The sequence below is a fragment of the Stomoxys calcitrans genome, chromosome 5 (genome assembly GCF_963082655.1).
Source record: "Stomoxys calcitrans chromosome 5, idStoCalc2.1, whole genome shotgun sequence".
In the NCBI taxonomy this organism is placed as follows: domain Eukaryota; kingdom Metazoa; phylum Arthropoda; class Insecta; order Diptera; family Muscidae; genus Stomoxys; species Stomoxys calcitrans.
In genome coordinates, this window is record NC_081556.1 from 55,713,712 (window position 1) to 55,736,722 (window position 23,011).

Consider the following 23,011-nt stretch of genomic DNA (forward strand, 5'->3'; position numbering starts at 1 on the left):
ACCTGTGGCAACAATGACAGTTGCATGGGTGGTAATTGCGCTATCAATGGTGGCTGATGATTTGGCTCATAGGTTTTGGGATCCAAAGAGCGGTTCAGTACCTGCTGCACCTCCGCCGTTGTCGAGCGGAACAATTCGATATAGCGTTGTCCAATTGATTCTCGATGGCGTGACAATGCCTTGGGCGCATCACTCTCATTGGCAAATAAAACAAAGGCATCACCAGTCGCACGGCCATCGGGTTTTTTGACAAACAAAACACCCTCGTTATTGTCCAAGACATTGCAGGGGCTATCGCCAGTGGTAAAAAAGTCCAACTGCAATTGGATACCAACAGTTCAAAAGAAATCCAGAATTAACAACAAGCTGACTCGGTACTTACCACCTGTTTGGCTGTGCAATCATAAGGCAGTCCACGCATGCGTATTATGACCTGCGCTCCTTTGGATAGAAAAGCTTGAGCTTCGTTTGAAGCTCCTCCAGCTACTGATAGAAAATCTTCGCCGGTGGCTCGATACACCTCAATGTAACGATTGCCTATGTGGTGTTTGTGACGTTTCAAAGCCATGTCGCGATGTTCCTGCGAAACGAAGCGTATCAAAGCCTCGCCGTTGCGACGGCCTAGTGGAGATAGGCACAAAGCTACGCCGCCTCTGCAAGAAAAAAAAAGGATTTTAGATACGAGTATATAATGTGAAAAAATTGGATGGGTCGCCCACCAAAGGTGAGTTCACTCGGAGGCCAGTTTGGCCCATTGTGGTACCCTAGAGAGAGAAAGGGAAGAAAAAGGAAAATGTAAGACCTCGTACTTGAGGTTATACACGAATAAAAAGAAAAAGACAAAAGGAGTGGAGAAAACCCAAGCGGGAGGTGAAGAACCGCCCTTCGCTACGCAAGCATGGACCTACCTACACCGGAGCTTGTGTCACACCCTTCGGGGCCATTCTATTCCCTCAACAAATCTCAAGATATATACCCAGAGGTACGTTCGAAAGTTCACCCAGATCACAGAAGAAATGGCTACCCAGAGAAGGAGAGCCTACGTCTCTGCAGACCCGGACAGGAACAAAGCAAGTGCTCAATAGTCTCCTCCTCATCATCATCGCGGCAACTCCTACAGAAGTCATTGTGCAGCCTATGGCACAGTGTCCGGTTATGACCCCTGTCAAAGTACTCTTCGACCTCTTATCTAACGCCAGCAATTCCCTCGTCCTCCTCCGGTCGATGACCGGCCATACCGCCTTCGCAGTCCGGCAACCATCCACCGTGTCCCACCTCGCCACCGACGCCGCACTGGCCATCCCATCTTCTGGGTTCAGTAGCTCGACAAATGGCACGTAGGCAAAACGAACCCCTCCTGGAGCACTCGTCTGCCCTTTCATTCCCCTCATATCATACCCTCATGCCCATGGAGCCATGTAAGCGTCACATCGTGGGTCCAGAGAGTGTATCCAGGGATTCCAAACAGTCCGTCACGTATCTCGACCCCAAGGCCTTGAGCGCCGCCATACTGTCCACATAATTTCTGAGTTTCGAGGGCGGTAGGCTCCTTGCCAGAATTTCTCTTGCGGCTACTGCAATAGCACAGACCTCTGCCTGAAAGACCGTACACTCGTCCGGCAGTCTCAGAGACATACTGATATTGAGTGTATCAGAGTAGACCCCCAATCCAGTCCCTGACACCATCTTGGAACCATCTGTGTAGATCGAGGTCTAATCCTCCTCAAGTACACCATCCGCCCTCCATTCGTCCCTCTTAGGAAAACGAATCGCGAACGCCCTCACACCAGTTGGCACTGGTGCCAGGTAGTCGGAGATCCTCCTCAGTCTACCCTCCGTATCCATAGCACCCAGAATCGAACTGTGGCCGCAACCATACTCCTTCGGCATGCCGAGCGCTCTCAGCCTAAGCGCGAACCTGGCGGCGCAGTTCCAAATATAGGCTCCAATGGGCTACATATCCAGCATTACCTCCAGGCCTGCCTGTCTGCGGTGCGGATTTCAGCGCCCCTGTGATCTCTCTCACGTGGATCTTTTCGAACTCCTTCGCACGCGTCCTCATCCCTACGACGTCCCACCCTACCAGTGCTCCATAGGCCAGTGCTGGTCTTACGATAGCCGTATACATCCAATAAATCATATTGGGAGTGACCACCCACTTCCTACCGAACATCCTCCTGCAGGAGTAAAAAGCGCACAGTACCTTACAGCTTCTTTCCTCGGTGTTCCTCTTCCAGGACAGTTTTGAATCGAGGATTATGCCTGGGTACTTCATCTCCTTCGACAGCCGCAGGGTGACCCTATTTTACTTCTTGAGCCCCTAAAGGGCGCAATTTTTATTCGACTTGGCGGAAATTTTACACAATAATTTCTACTATGGTCTCCAACATTCAATTTAATTATGGTCCGAATCGGATGAAACATCCCCAATAGCATAGCAATTCTTTTCTTTTATCCTTTGTTAGCCTAAAAAGAGATACCGGAAAAAGAACTCGAAAAATGCGTTTACATGGGAGCTATATCATGTTATAGACTGATTTGGACCGTATTTGGCATAGTTGTTGGAAGTCGTAACAGAACACTGCATGCCAAATTGGACAAAAATTGCGGCTTGTAAGGGCTCAAGAAGTCAAATCGGGAGATCAGTTTATATGGGGCTATTATAGACCGATTTGGACCGTAAAAGGCAGGTTTTTGGAAGCCAAAACAGAACACTGTGTGCAAAATTTCAGCCAAATAGGAAAAAAATTGCGGCTTCCAGAAGCTCAAGAAGTCAATATATGGTTCTGAAGCATGGGAAAGTATATGAGGCAGTGCTTGTAGTATTTGAGAGAAAGATTCTTTGTAAAATATATGGACCAGTTTAAGTTAATGGAGAATATAGGCGACGAATGAACCACGAGCTGTATGAGGTGTATGATGACGATAGCATAGTTACACGCATCAAAATACAACGGCTGCGTTAGCTAGGTCATCTTGTCAGAATGGATGAAGAAGCTCGAGCAAAGAAGTCTTTTGAAGCCAAACACGGTGGTTCTCGCAAACCGGGAAGACCAAAAGCCCGATGGAAAGAACAAGTGGTGGGAGACACCTCGAAACTTGGTGTCAGAGATTTTAGAATAAGGGCAGAAGATCGAGGCGCTTGGAACAAATGTTCTGTCAATTTAAGTAAAGTAAAGTATGGGGTCTTAGTCGAATATTTCGAGGTGTTACAAACGGAATAACTACAATAGATTAGATGTATGTCTTTAATAACAGGGCGCAAAATTAAGGATTGATAAACCTATCTTTAAAATAAAAAATCCTTAATATGAAGGAAAATACTTTTCACCAAAAAGAATGTTTCCTTAACAAGGTGGAAAATATATCATATTTAAATTAAGTTTGCTAATCTTTGGCTGCAATCTTAAAAATTGGGACAACACATTTTTCAGTGTCTTTATAAGATCTATATCCAAATATGAAACGATAACGACCATTTTTCCCAAATTTCAAGCAAATAGCTTAATTTCTTCGAACGCTATCGTGATTTCGACACACGGACGTGCTGGCTAGATCGACTTAGGATTTCAGGGACGATTAAAAATATTTACTTTATAAGCTTACATGTGGGTCGAGGTGTTATAAACGAAGTAACTTGACTTGTGTACCGCTGCATGCCATGGCGATGGCTATGCAAAGTGGACTAACAACTAAAAGTTGATTTATACTGTAAAGTTGCATCTTTTGATTTTTTGGCCATAAATGTTTATGATTACGAAAAGAAAACCCTAGAAATATTCTAATCAGTAACAATCAGTGCAGCTGATCACCGTTACGACAACCTTCACAACAATCATCCAGAGACACAGATGATGATGCTGATACTAGCACCAGGCTGAGCGCTGATGCTGATAACGAAACAATATATGGACCAAATACTAAGAGCAAATGCAAACACTTATCGCTTTTGGTACTTCTGTGAGCATGTCCGTCTGCCCGTTTGTTTACAACAAGTACTCTAGCAGATCAATACTAGAATGTAAAATTGATCTGATTTTTGTTATCAGTGCGTACAACAAAACTCACTTCTCAATAGTCACTCAATGGACGATTGAGAGAGAGAGCAGGCCAAGCGCCTGAACGTTAGTCGTCTGGCAGTAGATGTGAGTGAATCACTCAACACTGGCGCAACACATATTATCATGTAGGAAACGTCAAATACACAAGCATTCGAATACCTAGGAGTCAAATAGAAACACAATCAGAAGATACATATCAAAGGCCACTAGGGTGAGTTTATCAGTGGATTGTTGTTTTAATCTCGGGCATTTCCATATCATAGGTGATAGACATTAATTTACGTATACAATGCGGCCTTTATAGTTAATTTGTCGTTATAGTTCAGTTCCATCATCCGAGAAATACTTACTTGGCGACGTTGAGACCACGGAAGAATTTCGCTATGTCCTGGTCACTACTTTGCCAGGGTAAACCTCGGGCTCTCACAATGCAATTGCCGTCGATTTCATCGTCAATAGAGCTGCAAATTATAAAAGAAAACATGCAAAACTTTAATAAAATAAGCAATCAAATTTCATAAAAAAAGAATATTTTCGCTCATTTATATAATAAATAAATCAGTTATTGGTGTTTTTGTTATGCTCATCTGTATGTGGCGATTACACCTGTGTATTATATACATTGAGTTACTATTTCAATCGTTCTCATAGTGCCCTAAAATCACGTTTCCCCTTAACAAAAAATTAATAAAAACTACACCACAATAAAGACGACAACGACAACAAAGAAAAAATGCTTAGCTAAGCTAAATTTTATCATAACTCTTTAATTCCAGAACCTACACTTTGCAGCTAGAGCATTTTGAGGTTGAAATATTCGTGTGCCCTATCCCATATGCCAAAGCATGCAACATGCAAGCAGACGATTGTGACACCGGCATTGTGACATAAATAAAGATGATATAGACATATAGACCGATTTTCTGATTTAAGGTTTTGGGTCCATAAACGCCGCCATTATTACCCAATTTCTTTGTGTGTGGCCACTCGACAGTCATGGCAAGTATGGTATATATCGAACTATATCTGGATATAACTGTCATATAGACCAATCTTCCGATTTAAGGTCTTGGGCCTTAAAATGCGAATTTATTACCCCAAACACTAAGGTGTTAGGCCCTTCGTTGTCGGTGTTGTTTTGATCGGACCATATTTTGATATTGCTCCATATAGACCGTTCTCCCGATTGAAGGTCTTGCGCCCATAACTGTTGATTTTGGGGTAGTGTCCCGATTTTGGTACGATGTCCGGATCTTTAGCCCATATAAGGCCCACCTATTGATTTCGCTAAGACTTCGAACAATGAATGGGATCATAAATGAGTGAAGAAATTTGGTAAATAATTATATACGAAATGGTGAGCATCCAAAGTTTGTCTCAACGGAACTTAATGGGTTTTTTACATGTTGGATCAGGGACTTTGGGGAACTCAGTAAGAATGCGAGAAGGGCTCTCAATACGGCAAGTGGCAGTGGTGACAGGGAAGCTTTTTGGGAAGCTTATAAAGATAAGCTTAGAATTTATAAAAAGACCCTGAGAAATACCAATAGTGAGGACTTTGTCAGGTTGATCGGGGAACTCTCAATATAAAGGATACTTCAAGATTACGAACGCAAATGGCCAAAGATTCTCCATTTACGGAAAACCTGCAGAAGCCGGATCGCGATTGAACCGAATCCTCTCGTGTGACTCCATTGCATTTGCTTGGGACACATTTTTCAGGTGAGCTCCGACAAGAGGCGGAAATCGATTTGATAATCAGGAAGAACCATGATGCGGCTGATATGTTACTTATCATAGTGGCCGACTTTACACTCTTTCAGACCATACAAGTCACCCAGACCGGACGGCATTTGCCCCAAAATGCTACAGGAGGGCTACGAGTGCCTTTCGGGAAGATTTATTGTGCTGTTAAGGGATTGTATAAAATTCGCCTATATACCTCAATCTTGGAGGAGAGTTAAGACGATTTTGATTAGACATTAGAGAAGAACAAGTAAAAGCGTTCTTGGGAATCCACCACCATGGATTCTGCTAAAAATTTAGACAAAATAAATTTAGTTTAGGGACATAGTTTTATTCTACATATCAAACTTCTGTCAAGCCAGCAAAAATTAAAGCTTCTAGGAACCGAACATGAATAATCGAGAGTTCGGTTTATATGGGAGCTATAACAGGTTATACACTGATGTGAACCGTACTTGACACAGTTGTTGGGAGTCGTAACAGAACACTACATGGATGCAATATTGCGGCTTGTAAGGACTCAAGAAGTCAACTCGGCAGATCGGTTCATATGGAAGCTATACCAGGTTATAGACCGATTTGGACTTCACTGAGTACAGTTGTTGAAAATCATAACCGAACACTACATGCAAAATCGGAAAAAATGCGATTTCCAGGGGCTAAAGTTATCAAATTGGGAGATCGGTTTATATGGGAGCTATATCAGGTTATAGACCGATTTGGACCGCACTTGACACAGTTGTTGGAAGTCATACCAGAACACTATGGCTAATAGTAAATTGGACTGGAACTTGAATAGGGCCTCCCGGCTCTATTGCCTTAGCGGCTCTTAACTCTTGTCAGAAGCTTGTAGGAAGTAAGTGGGGTCTACGAACTAGGTTAATGCACAGGCTAAACTCACCGGTGGTAAAGACAGTTCTGACGTATGGCTATCATGTTTTGTGGCGGTTGACGGATAACGAGACACTTATGCGCGAACTAGACAGGGTTAACTCATGACTGGGCTATGAGCACCACTGAGACAAGGTCCCTAGAGGTTATGACCTGCAGACGGATATACAAGTTGGAACAGAAATAGTAAATCGTGAACTATATATATGGATGCCGACTTTGACGGAATAGCTGAATAGGTGTACAGATGTAAATATATTTACAAATGCATCGAAGATGAAGAACGGGGCCAGTTGTAGCATATACTGGGTGATGGACCGACATGGGCCGTACACGATTGTTGGAAGTCATACCAATACAATACGTGCAAATCTTCGGGCAAATCTAAAGTCTCAAGAAATATAATCTGAAGACCGGTTTGCATGGGAGCTACATCTAAACACGGAACGATTTGGTCCATTTACATTTCCATCTGATCTGCACTAGTAGTTGTGCAAAATTTCGAGCTACTTGTTTTTCTAGTGCGAATGTTAGCATGCTTGCGTAAGACGGACGGACAGAACTAGATCGATTTTAAATGTCATGACGATCGAGAATTTGTACTTACTGAGGCCTTAGACCAATATTTGAGGTATTACAAACGGAATGACGAAGTTAGTATACCCCAAACCAAAGTGGAGGTATAAAAAATTAGTCTTAAACAAGTAAAAAGGCATTAAGTTCGGCCTGGCCGAACTTTGGATACCCACCACCTCGGGTATATATGTAAACTAATATGAAAATTTAATAACTTATGCACCCAAATACGGCACGGACATTGAGTGATCTAATAAATATAAGTCACTGTTCAATTTTATAGAACAAAATATGAGTCTTTTTGGCTGCTGTATTGAAATATAAACCGATATCAACCACATAGGACACAGATGTCGAAAAGCCTAACATAAGTCACTGCATCAAATTTCAACGAAATCAGATAATAGATGCGCTTTATTTAGGACCAAGATTTTAAGTCGAGAGATCGTTCCATATGACACCTTTAACCAAATCTGGACTGATCAGGACCAAATTAAACAAGGATATAATAATCATCCTAATTTATTATAACTCAACTACTATATCCATAGTTATATCTTAATAGGCACAGGTCTCGATCATATTTTATTCAGGTTCCGAGAACTTAGATACAAGTAAAATTTTCAGACAATAAATCTGCTTTTTATGGGATAATGACCCTAAATTGGAAGGTCGGTCTATATGAAAGCTATATCTATATATTCCGATCTGACTCATATGTGGGTCGGATGTCGGGAGGCTTAAACCAACTCACTATTTCAAATTTCCACGAAATCGGATATTAAATAAAGCTTTTATGAGCTTCAGACCCTTAATCGGCATATCGAACTATATGACAGCAATATCTAAATATAGGAGGCTCAAAATAACTTACTGTTTCAAATTTCAGCGAAATACGCTAATAAATAAAGCTATTATGGGCTTCAGACCCCTTATCGGCGAATCGGTCTAAAGACAGCTATATCTAAATATAGTCCGATCTGAACCATATTTAGGTCAGATGTCGGTAGACCTAAAGCTACTCAATGTTTCAAATTTCAGAGAAATCGGTTAAAAATAAAGCTTTTAAAGGCTTCAGACCCTTTATCGGGAGATCGGTCTATATGGCAGTTATATCTATATATATTCCGATCTGAACCATATTTAGATCGGATATTGGAAAGCCTAAAACAATTCACTGTTTCAAATTTCAGCGAAATCGGATAAAAAATAAAGCTTCTATGGGCTTCAGACCCTTTATCGAGAGATCCGTCTATATGGCAGCTTATCCAAATATAGTCCTATCTGAACCATATTTAGGTGAGATGTCAGGAGGCTTTAAGTTAACCACTGTTTCAAATTTCGAAGAAATCGGGTATTAAATAAAGCTTTTATGGGCCTCACACCCTTTATCGGCAGATCTGTCTATATAGCAGCTATACCTAAATATAGTCCGATCTTAACGATACTTTGATCGGATGTTGGGATGCTAACAACAACAACAACACTGATTTAAATTTCAGCGAAATCTTAAAAAAAATAAAGCATTTACGGGTATTAGACCCTTTATCGGTAGATCGATCTATAGGGCAGCTATATTCAAATATGTCCCGATTTGCCCCGTTCAAGAACTTAACCAGCGTGCATCAAAAAGAAGTATCTGTGCCAAATTTTAATTAAATATCAAGAACTTAACCAGCGTGCATCAAAAAGAAGTATCTGTGCCAAATTTCAATTAAATATCTCATTTTTTGAAAGTGTAGAGTGATTACAACAGACGGACGGACAGACTGATGTGTTGCTCTATTAGCAAAAGAAATTTTTCTCCTATGGAAAAAATATTCCTCTAAACCAACTCCTAATACCAATTTTTATACTATTTGGATTTGCCCTTACACTCACATCAAGTGTGCCACAGTGGGATAGAATCAAAAAAAAATCCAGCAGTTTGAAGTTTCGACCAGAGGTTAGAATGAAAATCGGACAACAAATGAAGATTTGGCAGGCAGTACAAATTTTCAAAATTCCGAGGCGACCAACATTAGGAGCTTGCTAAGAGACGCCCAGACCACCTAGTGCCTTCAAATCTCGCATATGATATCGCTAACGCCGCAGCTCTGGGGGATATATTAAGTTTATCTTCATATATCCACCACATGAACTTCTTGAAACTCTAAATGTAATAATCACTACTAGAATGACCAACCGGGTCAAAATGACTAGTTAGACCTATTTTGAATTAAAAATGTTTTTAATATTATAAATTATTTTTTTATGGATTTTGTAGGTTTTGAAACAAGAAATTTAAATTTTATAAGTATTCCACCAAAACGTCAAATCAGTCATTTTAAAGGAATTCAAAAACTGAGCTTATTTGTGTAAATTCTGTGCACAATTCATGTAGCTGGATACTCAAGATTCAGACCTTGTGTGTTTTTGGTTTTGAATTAATTGAAATAAATACGTTGACCAGCGTATAAAAAGTTTGGCAAGGCCTACCAGATTATGAAACATTCTACATCAATTCGAGGAAATCACAACTTAACAAATTTCCTTCATATACCTTGCTCTGTTGACAACTGAGTTTGAATTTGAATTTATGGTTTTTATAAACGAAAAACACTTCTTAGAAGAAAAGGGAGACTTGTATTCAAAATAATTTCTTGTAGAGTGTTAATTAATAGACTCCATCAGTTTCTGAATTTTTGATTTGTTTTATTTGTTTTCTAATTCACTCACATTTTGTACTATTTGTGGGTTACTGCATAATCAAAAGTACACATTACTTTGGATTTTTGCTTTATTAGCAATAATTTAGTTACAAATATGTATGTTATCCGCTAGTGCATTTTTCACTTTTAACGCAAACCAAGCAACACAACAATTTTTCTGCTTTAACTTATTGGCACTTTGTCTCAGAAATCCGATAAGAACCAATGCATTTTTGTTATTGTTATTGTTTTTTTTTCGTTTCACTTTATTTATGGTGTGTTTATTGTTATTCGAAGTCGACGCAAAATGACTGATCTTAAGGAAGAATCTTTCTACCAAAAGCCGTCGTCTAGGTTGACTTAAAGGGAGACTGCTACTGGCGTAGGCAATGCTTAAGCGGCGAACACGTTTCAAATCGATAAAGTATCTTAGTCGGCACTCGAACTACGGCAAAGTATCTGCGATGAATTTAAAGAAAACGAGAGAGCTAAAAGAGAGAAAATACTTGACACCAAGGTGTCCACTCAAATACTGTGTCTTCGATTTTCTCACACTCCTCACTCTCCCTCTATCTCTGTGAATGTGAAAGAAACTAAATGAGAAACACAAGAAGACCACTCAAAGTGTTTGGTTCTTGAGTGATCTAAAAAGTGTCAAATTATTGAAAATTTTTGTTTGTAGTATTGTTTACATTCAGAGCTGATAATAATCGGATCACATCGAAGTGACAGTTTAGTGGTTGCTTAGCTTAGTGTGTGCCGGTCTGCGTTGAACAATGTTCGCATAGAGCACACGTGCTCTGTGTAGACTCTTAACATTAAGAAAGTGAATGCACTTTGGATAGTAAAACGATCTCATAATCTTCGAATATAATAGTTTGAACTAAAAAAGCTTATCAGGTGTCACAAGCCTAAGCTAAATGCTCCATATGATGGAAATGATTGGTTGCAGTCTGAGACGATGGGATGATGAAACTATGTTACCCCAAATATAAATGGCAGCCAAACAATTTGAGTAATTCCGCGTCGACAATGTTCTGAATTTCTAATTTTCTTTTTTTCTAGATTCTGAACAATAAGATTGATGAACTTTGATTTATTTTTGAGAATTCGGGTTTGGATGCTATTTGTGTATCGGAGACGTGGCTGAAAGAGACAACTCCTGACTATTTCATTAATCTTGAAGGGTATACGGTTTTCTGGGCTGATAGACTACGCAGCAATATAACGACTCGCATGTGTGCCAGATCGGATGATATCATTGAATATGTGTTCATCGAAATATCTGCTGTGGAAAGGAAGCTGTTACTTGGCCAAAACAACAACTATAGGCCAAATAACAATATTGACATGGGACCATTCATGGAAATAGTGGAACACCTCACTATTACCTACTCGGATGTAAATACAGCAGGTGATTTTAATTCTAACATCCTTTTGGACACAAGTCTCACCGTGGAGATATCTTCGTTGCGCTTATTACCGACCAATACATCCATGCCGACTCATTTTTCGTCCAGTTCCAGCACCCTTCTAGATTTGTTCTTTGCCAGTGAGATTTCAAGTGTTCCTTGTATGCCCAACTATCCGCATCGTGCTTCTCTAACCATGATTTAATTTTTCTGTCCTACAGCTTTGACATTCTTAGAAGGGAGGAGTCTTATTCATATAGAGATTACGGTAGTCGGGACCACGAAGCCCTGCTTTCTTTAATTTCTGATATCGATTGGAGTTAATTGCACCATATGGAATCGGTAGACGATCAGGTGAACATTTTGTCTGGAAATGTGTGTGCTATCCAGGATCTTATGCTCTCGGTCAGAATGAGACGAATTTGGCCAAGGACTAAATCTTGGTTTTCGGCAGATACTCGTGTTGCAATTGAAATCCGAAACACTGCATACTGTAGATGGAAGCGTTTTAGGACGTCGCACCTACGAGAGGAATATCGCTCCTACAGAGCATGAGTCAATAAATTGATAAAATCTGCCAGTCAACTACTACCTCAAACGTTTCACCTCGGCGATCGGTTCGAAGAAGATTTGGAAGGTCATTGGCATCGGTTGCAGATCCCCTGATAACTTCACTCCATCAGTTTCTGAACTTTTAATTTTTTTTATTTGTTTTTTTTTTTTTTAATTCACTCACATTTTGTACTATTTGGGGGTTACTCCGTCATCAAACGTACACATTACTTTGGATTTTTGCTTTATTAGCAATAATTAAGTTGCAAATATGTATTTTTTTGCTAGTGCATTTTTCGCTTTTAACGCAAACAAAGCAACACAACAATGCAGATGATGTACAGGTCTATATAAGTAGTCCTAAGGAATATCTAGAAGACCATGTCACGATGCGGAACCATGACCTGTCTCGGTCATAAGAATAAAATGAATTTGGTATAAAATGTTTTAATACTCATCTGTAGGCCTCTATTAAATATCATCAAAATGGGTTCAGATTTACACATAGCTTCAATAATCGGTTGAGTATGGGAACCGATTTTATCCAAAATTCATAGCGTTTGTAACCACGTAACTGTGACTAACTCGAAAAGATTTTCCAGGTTGTTCAACCATCAATTTTAGAACATCGCGAGAGTGACAAGCCTAAGGGGAAAACCGTTCGTCGAATCCGTGGTGTTCGAGCCGATGGACAACCATCACAGTTTACTGTGGACGAAATTACGAATATCATCCGTAGCGCCAAATCATCCAAGCCTTTAAGACCCGACGGAGTCTTTATACTGATTCTGAATAATCTGAATCTACCTGGTCACTTGCCGGCAGCACTCAAAGAAACCATGTCGCTCACTTACAAACCAATTGGCCGGTCTGTGGTTATGCAGTTATGCAGCGCCAGTGTGGTCTCGTCAGCTATGTGACACACAGTGAAATAATATTCAGATTTGTCTCCTTAGTTCTCCATCAGGAGACAAAGATCCTACCCGTGTGAAGACATAACTACATGCGGTCTAAGCAATACCTTATGGACATCGCAGGGACTATCCAAATCAACATCTTGTGGATAGGTTTCCACCACTCAGAAGCCTTAAAGGGGGATTTACATGATCCAGAGCGAGAGGTTCAGCGCTACAAGAGAGAATCTCTAAATCAAGCGGCATAACATACGGGCATAGACAACATTCATGCAAATACGGTAGCAGATGTGGTAAAAAGCTACCGGGTGAATTTGGTCTTTGGAGAACGACCACTACACACAGCACTTTAATATATTTATCTCCTCCGGCAGTTAACCAGTGGTTCTGGCTAAATTGCGATCCGGCAGATGCAGGTGCCACAACTCCTACAGAACAAGGATTGATACCAACGTGCAGTATTTATTTATTTATTTGTATTTCTAGTACAACCAGATGATATCTTATAAAATATAGTACTAGATAAAGTTAAATATTGCAATGGCAAAACAAACAAGTAAAAAATCGTTAAGTTCGGCCGGACCAAACTTTGGATACCAACCACCTCGGTTATATATGTAAACCACCTTTCGTCAAAATTTGGTAAATAATGCATACCTTATGTCCCATAGCAGCTATATCGAAATATGTTCCGATTTTGATCAAATACTAAAAAATACAAGTCATTGTTCAATTATGTATAACAAAATATTGGTCCATTTAGTAGCTAAATCTAAAAATAAACCGATCTGAACCATATACGACACGGATGTCGAAAAGCCTAACATAAGTCACTGTGTCAAATTTCAATGAACTCGGATTATGAATGCGCCTTTTATGGTGTCAAGACTTTGAATCGAGATATCGCTCCATATGGCAACTATATCCAAATCTAGACCGATTTAGGCCAAGTTTCAGAAAAATTTCGAAGAGCCCAACACAACTCACTGTCCCAAATTTCGTCGACATCGGATAATAAATGCGTCTTTTATGGGCCCAAAACTTTAAATCGAGAGATCGGTCTATATGGCAGCTGAATCCAAATCTGGACCGATCTGAGCCAAATTGACGAAGGATGTCGAGGGGCTTAACTTAACTCACTGTCGGCGACATCGGACAATAAATGCGCCTTTTATGGGCCTAAGACCTTGAATCGAGAGATCGGTCTATATGGCAGCTATATGCAAATCTTGATAGATCTAGGCCAAATTGCAGAAATATGACCTGCTTATGGACAAAAAAAAGAATCTGTGCAAAGTTTCAGCTCAATATCTCTATTTTTGAAGACTGTAGTGTGACTTCAACAGACAGACGGACGGACATGGCTAGATCGTCTTAGATTTTTAAGCTGATCAAGAATATATATACTTTATAGGTTTGGAAATAAATATTTCGATGTGTTGCAGACGAAATTACAAAATGAATATACCGCCATCCTTCGGTGGTGGGTATAAAAAATGTGTGTTCCAATTGTGTTCTTGCACTACACATCAGATGTTTAACTGCCCAGCCGGACCCATTCAACTCTGAAATTTTGCTAGAAACACTTCTTTGTTTTGACTTCCAACAACTTTAACAAGTATGGTTTAAATCGGTTCATTACTAGATATAGTTCCCATATAAACCGATCTCCCGATTTGACTTCTTGACCCTCTACCGGGCGCAATTATTATCTGATTTGGTCAAAATTTTGCGCAAAGACTTCTCCAATATCCAATCCAAGTATGGTCCAAATCGGTCAATAACTTATATAGCCCCAATAGCATAGTAAGTTGTATCCATTATACTAAGTTTGCCTATAAAGAGATACCGAGCAAAGAACTTGACGAATGCGATCCATTGTGGAGGGTATAAAAGATTCGGCCCGGTCGAACTTAGCACGCTTTTAATTAAAATATGCGCCTAAGAATATATAATGTATATATATTCTTTATCGTCATGATATTTTTAGTCGATCTAGCCATGTCTGCCGATCCGTCTGACCGTCGAAATCACGCTAACTTTCGAAGGTGTAGGAAAGACGGGATTATAATTTGGCCAAATCCGTCCATGTATTGATATATTGGGTTGCCCAAAAAGTAATTGCGGATTTTTTAAAAGAAAGTAAATGCATTTTCAATAAAACTTAGAATGAACTTTAATCAAATATACTTTTTTTACACTTTTTTTCTAAAGCAAGCTAAAAGTAACAGCTGATAACTGACAGAAGAAAGAATTACAGAGTCACAAGCTGTGAAAAAATTTGACAACGCCTACTGTATGAAAAATCCGCAATTACTTTTTGGGCAAATAGCTGCCATATAAACCGATATTGGGTCTTGACTTCTTGACCTTCTAGAGGGCGTAATTATAATCAGATTTGGTTGATACTTCGCACATATCATTTTGGTATGACTTTCAACAACTGTGCCAAGTATGGTCTAAATCAGTTCATAACCTGACATAACCACCATATAAACCGATCTCCCGATTTGACTTCTTGACCCTCTACAGGGCGCAATTCTTATCTGATTTGGTTAAAATTTTGCGCAAAGACTTCTCCAATATCCAATCCAAGTATGGTCCAAATCGGTCAATAACCTGATATAGTCCCAATAGCATAGTAAGTTGTACCCATTATACTAAGTTTGCCTATAAAGAGATACCGAGCCAAGAACTTGACGAATGCGATCCATTGTGGAGGGTATAAAAGATTCGGCCCGGCCGAACTTAGCACGCTTTTAATTGAAATACACTTCTAAGACCCCATAATGTATATTTATTATTTATCGTCATGATATTTTTAGTCGATCTAGCCATGTCCGCTTATCCGTCTGTCCGTCGAAAGTACGCTAACTTTCGAAGGAGTAAAGCTAGGCGCTTGAAATTTTGTACAAATACTCCTTAGTGGTGTAGGAAAGACGGGATCATAATTTGTCCAAATCGGTCCATGTTTTGATATAGCTGCCATATAAACCGATAATGGGTCTTGACTTCTTGAGCCTCTAGAGGCGTAATTATAATCAGATTTGGTTGAAATTTCGCACATATCGTTTTGGTATGACTTTCAACAACTGTGCCAAGTATCGTCTAAATCAGTTCATAACCTGACATAACCACCATATAAACCGATCTCCCGATTAAACTTCTTGGTCTTCTGGAAGGCGCAATTCTTATTCAATCCTGTTGAAATTTTGCATATGTCGTTTGGTATGACTTCCAACAACTGTTTTAAGCCGCCATATACCACGATCTCCCAATTTGTCTTTCTTTGAAAAAGTCATTCAAAGATGTTGACAAATTCGATCCAAATGAAGAAAGACTCGAGATGCGGAAAGTTCGTCGTAAGAGACATAAAACCTTGAGAAATCTGCGAAACGAGGAATGCATAAAATGGCCAATGAAAGCAAACATGCCCCACAGAGAATTCCAATTGGAATTTCTAAGGGTTCGGGTAGAAAAAATACTTTTTTACAAAATCATTTCAATCAATCAGTTTGCCGGTATTAATGTCTTTTATTATTCAATAGTTATTGGCTATTTGGTAGATGTTGTATGATAATCAATCAATGACTTACCAAATTCCTGGTTCTAACACTAAACTAACAGTTTCATTTGCATTAAATTTATGACCTGAAATGAAATAAAAACAAGTAATTTTTATTATACTTGAATTCTTGATACCAGTTGAAGTTAATTCCACCTTAGAAAGCGGATAATTAACGACAAATTTACCTGCTTTAAGCAAATGTTGGATTGCTGAGACCATATCACGAGATTCACGGATATAAAAATCCGTATCATCAATGGTAGTGATGTTGAGTTCTGAAAATTCACAAAAATTTAGTTGCCATTAAATGGATCTAGAAATGAGAAGGAGATTTCTTAACTCACCATTGATAATTTCTGTAATGCTTTGAGCGGGTGGTACCATCGGCATTTGTAGCATTTTCTTGACATCTTTGACCGGCACCAGGGCCCGGGACAAGTCTCCCGACTTGAAGATCGAGTACTCTTTCCGAAGATCACTGAATTTATTATAGTAGGGGGGCAGTTCAATATCTTTGACGCAGGCCTCACGATGCAAACACTGACGCAGGGGCATTTGGCCATCGGTGATGATTTTGAAGTCCGTATCGAGTAATGACAAAGATCGTAGGTATTCATCAAACTGTAGGAAAGAAAATAAAACTTCGTTAATATGGTATGTAGGAAAAGTACATAGATTAAGTTGAAATGCAGAATTATGTCAGTTAAATAAGTTCTGCAACTGAAATAGTTATAACTTTCTAATACTGAAATGATTCAACTACGAATTTAACAAAAATGTGATTTTTTACCCTCCACCATAGGATGGGGGTTATTTTGTCATTCCGTTTGTATTACATCGAAATAGTGTTCTGAAACCCAACAAAGTATTTTTATTCCTGATCGTCTTGACATTCAAGTCCGTCCGTCTGTCTATCTTTCTGTCGAAAGCACGCTAACTTTCGCAGGCGTAAAGCTAGACTCTTGAAATTTTGCATAAATAATTCCTATTAACGTAGGTTGGTTGGGATTGTAAATTAGCCCATGTAAACCGATCTCGGATATTGACTTCTTAAATTTCTATAAGTCGCAGTTACTATCCAATTTTGCTGAAATTATAAGCGTGATATTTTTGTTTAACTTCTAACAGCCATGACAAGGAAGATCCATATATATCGATAACTTGAAATAGCTCCTATGCACTTGAAAAAGTCATTCAAAGAACTAGTCACATGAAGCCATGGGTATGGGTATCAAACGAATTTAATTTGAGAATAGAAGATATAACAATTATAATTACTATCCAAATTTATTCTAATACTACTATATCCATATCAATATCCAAATATAGGCCTGCCTTAATCATATTTGGTTCAGGTGCCGAGAAGCTCTATACAAGTAACAATTCGAAATCTCAGCGAAATCTGGTAATAAATACGCCGTTTATGTGATTAAGCCCTAAATCGAATGATCGATCTATATGACAGCTATAAATATTGTCCGATCTAGACCATATTTGGATTGGATTTTGGGAGTCTTAAAGCAGCGCACTGTTTCAAATTTTACCAAAATAAGAGAATAAATGCGCCTTTGTGGTCTTTAGACCCTAAAGCTGAAGATCGTTCTCTATGGCAGATATATCTAGATATAGCCCTATCTGGAGTCTTGATACAATTCACTGTTCCAAATTTCAGCGAAGTCGTGCATAAGACCCAAAATCGGCAGATCAGTCTACATGGCAGCTATATCCAAATATGTTCCGATCTGGGCCATTTTGGGTTCGGATAAAACTCATTATGACAAATTTCAGCGAAATCGAGTAATAAATGCGCTTGTTATAGTCTTAAGACCCTAAATCGTCAGATCGGTCTATATGGCAGCTGTATCCAAATATAGTCCGATGTGGCCCATTCAAGAATTTAACCTGCGTATAAATGAAATACGAGTCTGTGCTAAATTTCAACTCAATATCTCAATTTTTAAAGACTGTAGCGTAATTACAACTGACGGTCACACGGACGGACAGACGCACGGTCATCGTTAAATCGTCTTAGAATTTTACACCGATCCCAAATATATATACTTTGTAGGGTTGGAAACGGGTATTTAGATGTGTTACAAACGGAAAGTGTTAATGAATATACCCGCTATCCTATGATGGTGGGTATACATATTTGACCTAAACGCCAAATGGACATTAAGGCCGATCTAAACGGAGACCATCATGAAATGTAAGCAAATGTTGTTAAATGAGACCCATGATAAGTGAACACATCGACTTCAAGGCAAAATATAGATTTGGAGAGGCAGGAATCATGGGGACAAGAACAGTTACCTGCCCTACAAGATGTAATCCGCCAAAAACTACAGGCTGCTCTAGAGAAACTTACATATTTGAAAGGTCAATAAAAACAAAAGAACTTCAGTACATCAATATCCCATACAGATATCCGCTCGAAATTTTGCACACATACTTTTTATTGATGTACTCGTAGGTCGTTGGAGAACTAAACTGCGCCATATCGGTTCAGATTTGAATATAGCTCTAATATATATTGGTCCTTCGACTTGACTTCTTGAGTCCCTAAAAGTTGCAATTATTATCTGATTGGGGTGAAATTTTGCATTTAGTTTTCCGTTACTTCTCCCAACGCCAAGTATGGTCCAAATCGATGTATAACCTGCTATTGCTCCCATATTACCCGATCTCCCGATTTGACGTCATGAGTTCCTAGATACCGCAGTTGATATCTAATTTGGCTGCACTTTCGCACGTGGTGTTCTGTTATGACTTCCAACAATCGTAACAAGTACGGCCAGAATCGGTGTTTAACCTGATGTAGCCCTAAATAAACCGGTCTCCCGATTTGACAGACTTTAGCAGCCGTAATTTTCATCCGATTTGACTGAAATTCTGCCCGTGATGATCTATTTCGACTTTAAATGGTCGTGCCAACTATGGTTCAAATTGGCGTATAACCTGATACAACTCCCATATAAACCAAATCCTCAATTTGACTTCTTGATCTCCTAAAAGCCGCAGTTGTTGGCCAACAACTCACTGAAACTTGAATCCATATTCAAAGTATGAACTTTACTTTGAATATGGATTCAACTTTCAGAGCATGAATTGACACCCCCTTTCGGGACCAATTTTCTGGGGGTCTACCCCTTTTCCAAATTACCCCACAAACAGCAATTATTTACTGACCATTGCAATATGGAGCTCAAAATAAAGGTATTTGGGAGTAGAATACGAATTTGATATTCAAATGTAGGACCATGTTTTTAGGCCATCATCCCATCCCCAAAACTCCCCCCAAAGTGTAAAAATTTTTCGACCACGTCAATATGTGGTTCAAATGAAATGTATTTGAGATTAGAAAACGAATTTGATAACCAATCTTGGGGCCATGTGTTTGGGGGACGCCTCATATTTTTTCAGGGCTAAGTGTCTGGGGGACCACTTCACCCCCAAAAACACCCCTAAATCAGACATCATTAGAATATCGGGCTGAAATAAAGTATTTTAAGAATGGAATACACCTTACATCCAAACTTAAATTCATTGACCAACAAAGATCATATGGGATTCAAATAAAGACACTTATATTGTTAAACTGTTAGTCAAGCGATATACTATTTTCGTAACATGGTATTTCACTAAAAGCCCTTTGATTGTCGAAAATAAATATTCATAGAAAAAAATTTGCTGCATATAAAGTAAAGGAAGGCGCAGCGGAGCAGGCCCGGTTCAGTTAATTTACTTATATATATATGAACTTATAGGTCCCATAAGTGTATCTTGACTTCAAATATACTCCACATTGTTGGCATACAAAGCCTTCTAATGTCTTTCGGTTGAATGCAGTGCATACTTCAAAAAGTTAAGATTGTGCAGCCGCACTTAGCCCAAAATGTTTTTTACATGTGTACGAAAAAATATTTACCCTACTGCCATATACCCTTCATTTGAATATAAAATTGCCATTATTGTGCTGCATGTCAAGGCGGACTCTCAGATACTTGTTTAATGTTACGATCGTACTCTACTCCTAAAACCCTCTCAGACACTTGTTAAATGTTTAAATGTTACGATCGTACTCTACTACTAAAACCCTTTCATTTGGACCCTTTTTTTTAAACGCTAACATGTCTTTTTGGCCATCTTTGAAGACCCTTGAGATTGTTTGCCCAAAATGTTTATGTCAAATTCCTACAAATTCCTGCATCATATTTTCATAGTAAGGCTTCATGGCCGTTTGTGCCTTTTTGGGGTCCAACTCTCAGAAAGTTGAATCCATATTCAAAGTAAGGTTCATACTTTTGAGTAGGAATTTGACATAAAAATTTGTAAAACCCACGTTGTCATTATAAGTGGTTTAAGGAAAAATTAAGACCCCCAAACACTGGAGTCCTATTAATATGCCAGATTCGTTATGCCTTCCATTCGAGACCCCATATTGCCAGATCGCGCTACATGCCATTTTGGATTGTTCAGTGGCGGGGTAATCCCTCACACAACCCCCTTCTGATATTGAAATATAAAGAGCACTTTTTTCATCACTTGATAATTTGAAACTACCAGAATATGGCAAGTAAGGTCTAAGTCTATACGAACATAGAAATATACAAAAAGATATTGATTTTTTTACTTCAAACATATAGACCCATCGCATGTTGTAAGAAAAAATACTGTTGCCAACATATTAAACCGCAAACGCCAATGCCCATAGCCGCAGCTTAAGCTACTGACTGACCTTCATGCCAAATAACACCAAGTAGGGCCACACGCATTACACTACCCCAACATCCTCACCTACCTAAATAGTGATGCTCTTTCTCTCGCACGATTTGTTTCTCTTACTCTCACCGCTAATACTAATGCTTTAGAAAGAAAACCAACAACAATTTGCTGTGTGTATGCTTCTTCTTCTTTTATTGAAAATAAATTCCTCATTTTCATGGCTTTCCTTTAAGGAAAATTAATTTTCATATTCATTTTTCGTTTCTCTGGAAAAATATCTTTCGATTGATGCCAATTTGATTGAAATCCATTCGTGCGTAATATGTACCGCAAAATCGTCTTGGCCGTTTAATATTAAATATATGATGTCCTTTAACTATGTTCAGTTTCTGTCAATTAAATTTTCGAACTTGAACTTGATTGATCGGGATTCACTGCCACTCATACAAACACAATTTATTATTTTCAACAGTGTTAGCGTGCCCATCACTGGTAGTATGAATACTGTGGAATCACAAACAAATTGTTACCCGGAAACTACTCATCAAACAAATTTTGTAGCGTATAATATTTGAAAGGCAACATCTTCTCTCCCTCTTCTAGAAACGTTAGGAACCGTAGTTGGGAAAATACACTTCCTCTCGTTTTACAGTGAAGATTTTTTTTGCGTGTTTGAAATATAGAAATGCGAGCCAACTTTATAATTATGACATGAGAAGTCAATAGGTGCTTGAGTGCTGGCTCATACTTGATTTCATACTTTAATGACAGTCGAGAGAATTACTTTGCAACCTTGACATCATAATTACATAACATACGATCGGCACAAAGTATAAGTTTTGCAAACAGCAAATGAAGTTATTAAATGCCTTTACAAATTCGTTTGGAAATGCATCCAATGGCGTCAAGAGATTCTATTAATCCTACAACTAGAAATATTATAACAAATTGAAAATCCCCCTGCCAAGTAAATGAGCAAATCGCAAACAGATTAAGAGAAAATATTTATAATTTGCATTGTGGTTACTTTGCTGTTTGTCTGTCTCTGTTTACAATTGGTGTCATAAATTAAAGTGAAGATAGTTACCAACACTCGAAAATAAGCCTAGCACTTGAAACAAATTGAAAATTTGTTTACCATTCACATACAGCTATCTAAGTGCATTAGGCAGCGCAAGCGCATATTTGTGCACTTATTTATCTGGCAGTGTGTATGCTCGTCAGAGAATAGCACACTTTTGCTAAAAAAAAACTAATGTGGCATTAGCTGAATTGTGTCAAAAGGTATGGGACACAAACTGTATATGCCTTTTGGTAAATATTTATATTTTGTTTTCTAATTGCGGTTATCTTCAATCTTTTGGTACCCTAGGGTGCAAAAAGGGTACCAAAAATCTCAACTAAGTGATATGAGGTCACCGAACTACAAAGTTGCTGGCACACTTCGGGAGTTTTTTTTCGATTTTCCTATGCCTATGGGTATATGTGAGTTGGTGCACATATGCAATTGGTGCCCATACAGCTATAATGATGGTCCTATCTTGATCATATTGCTCAGTTTTTTTTTCGGCGGTCTTAAAACAAGTATAAACATGCTAAGTTCGGCCGTGTCGAATCTTATAGACCCTCCACCATGGATCGCATTTGTTAAGTTTTTTGTAAGATTTCTCTCTATAGACAGAAACTAAAAACGGTAATAAGAGCTAAAGCAATAAAAATTTCTTTCTGTAGGTGCTCAAGAAGCCAAATCGGGATATCGATTTATATGGGAGCTATATTAGGTTATGCACAGATTCTTACTATACTTGGTTTGGATGGATATCATAGTAGATGTCTTTGTGCAAAACTTCATTCAAATTGCATAATAATTACGCCC

At 38.9% G+C, this 23,011-nt stretch overlaps 1 protein-coding gene and 2 long non-coding RNA genes across 7 annotated transcripts in view; 1 reads left to right on the forward strand and 2 right to left on the reverse strand.

The window, feature by feature from the left end:
- The window catches only part of LOC131997656 (uncharacterized), a 312,520-nt gene that overhangs the window by 79,984 nt on the left and 209,525 nt on the right, over window positions 1–23,011 (reverse strand). The window lies entirely within an intron of this gene.
- LOC106091244 (RNA-binding protein fusilli) overlaps window positions 1–23,011 on the reverse strand; it is a 188,487-nt gene that overhangs the window by 26,274 nt on the left and 139,202 nt on the right. For all 5 annotated transcript variants that reach the window (XM_059368857.1, XM_059368856.1, XM_059368854.1 and 2 more), the window contains 6 exons: window positions 16,755–17,031; window positions 16,596–16,685; window positions 16,439–16,493; window positions 4,412–4,522; window positions 383–653; window positions 3–317 (listed from right to left, as the gene is read on the reverse strand). In XM_059368857.1, coding sequence (XP_059224840.1) covers window positions 3–317; window positions 383–653; window positions 4,412–4,522; window positions 16,439–16,493; window positions 16,596–16,685; window positions 16,755–17,031 — 1,119 coding nt within the window. The remainder of the gene's footprint in view (window positions 1–2; window positions 318–382; window positions 654–4,411; window positions 4,523–16,438; window positions 16,494–16,595; window positions 16,686–16,754; window positions 17,032–23,011) is intronic.
- LOC106091245 (uncharacterized) lies at window positions 10,325–13,671 on the forward strand. The gene is made up of 2 exons (XR_001221973.2): window positions 10,325–10,790; window positions 11,030–13,671. It is a non-coding gene; the product is annotated as an uncharacterized LOC106091245 (long non-coding RNA).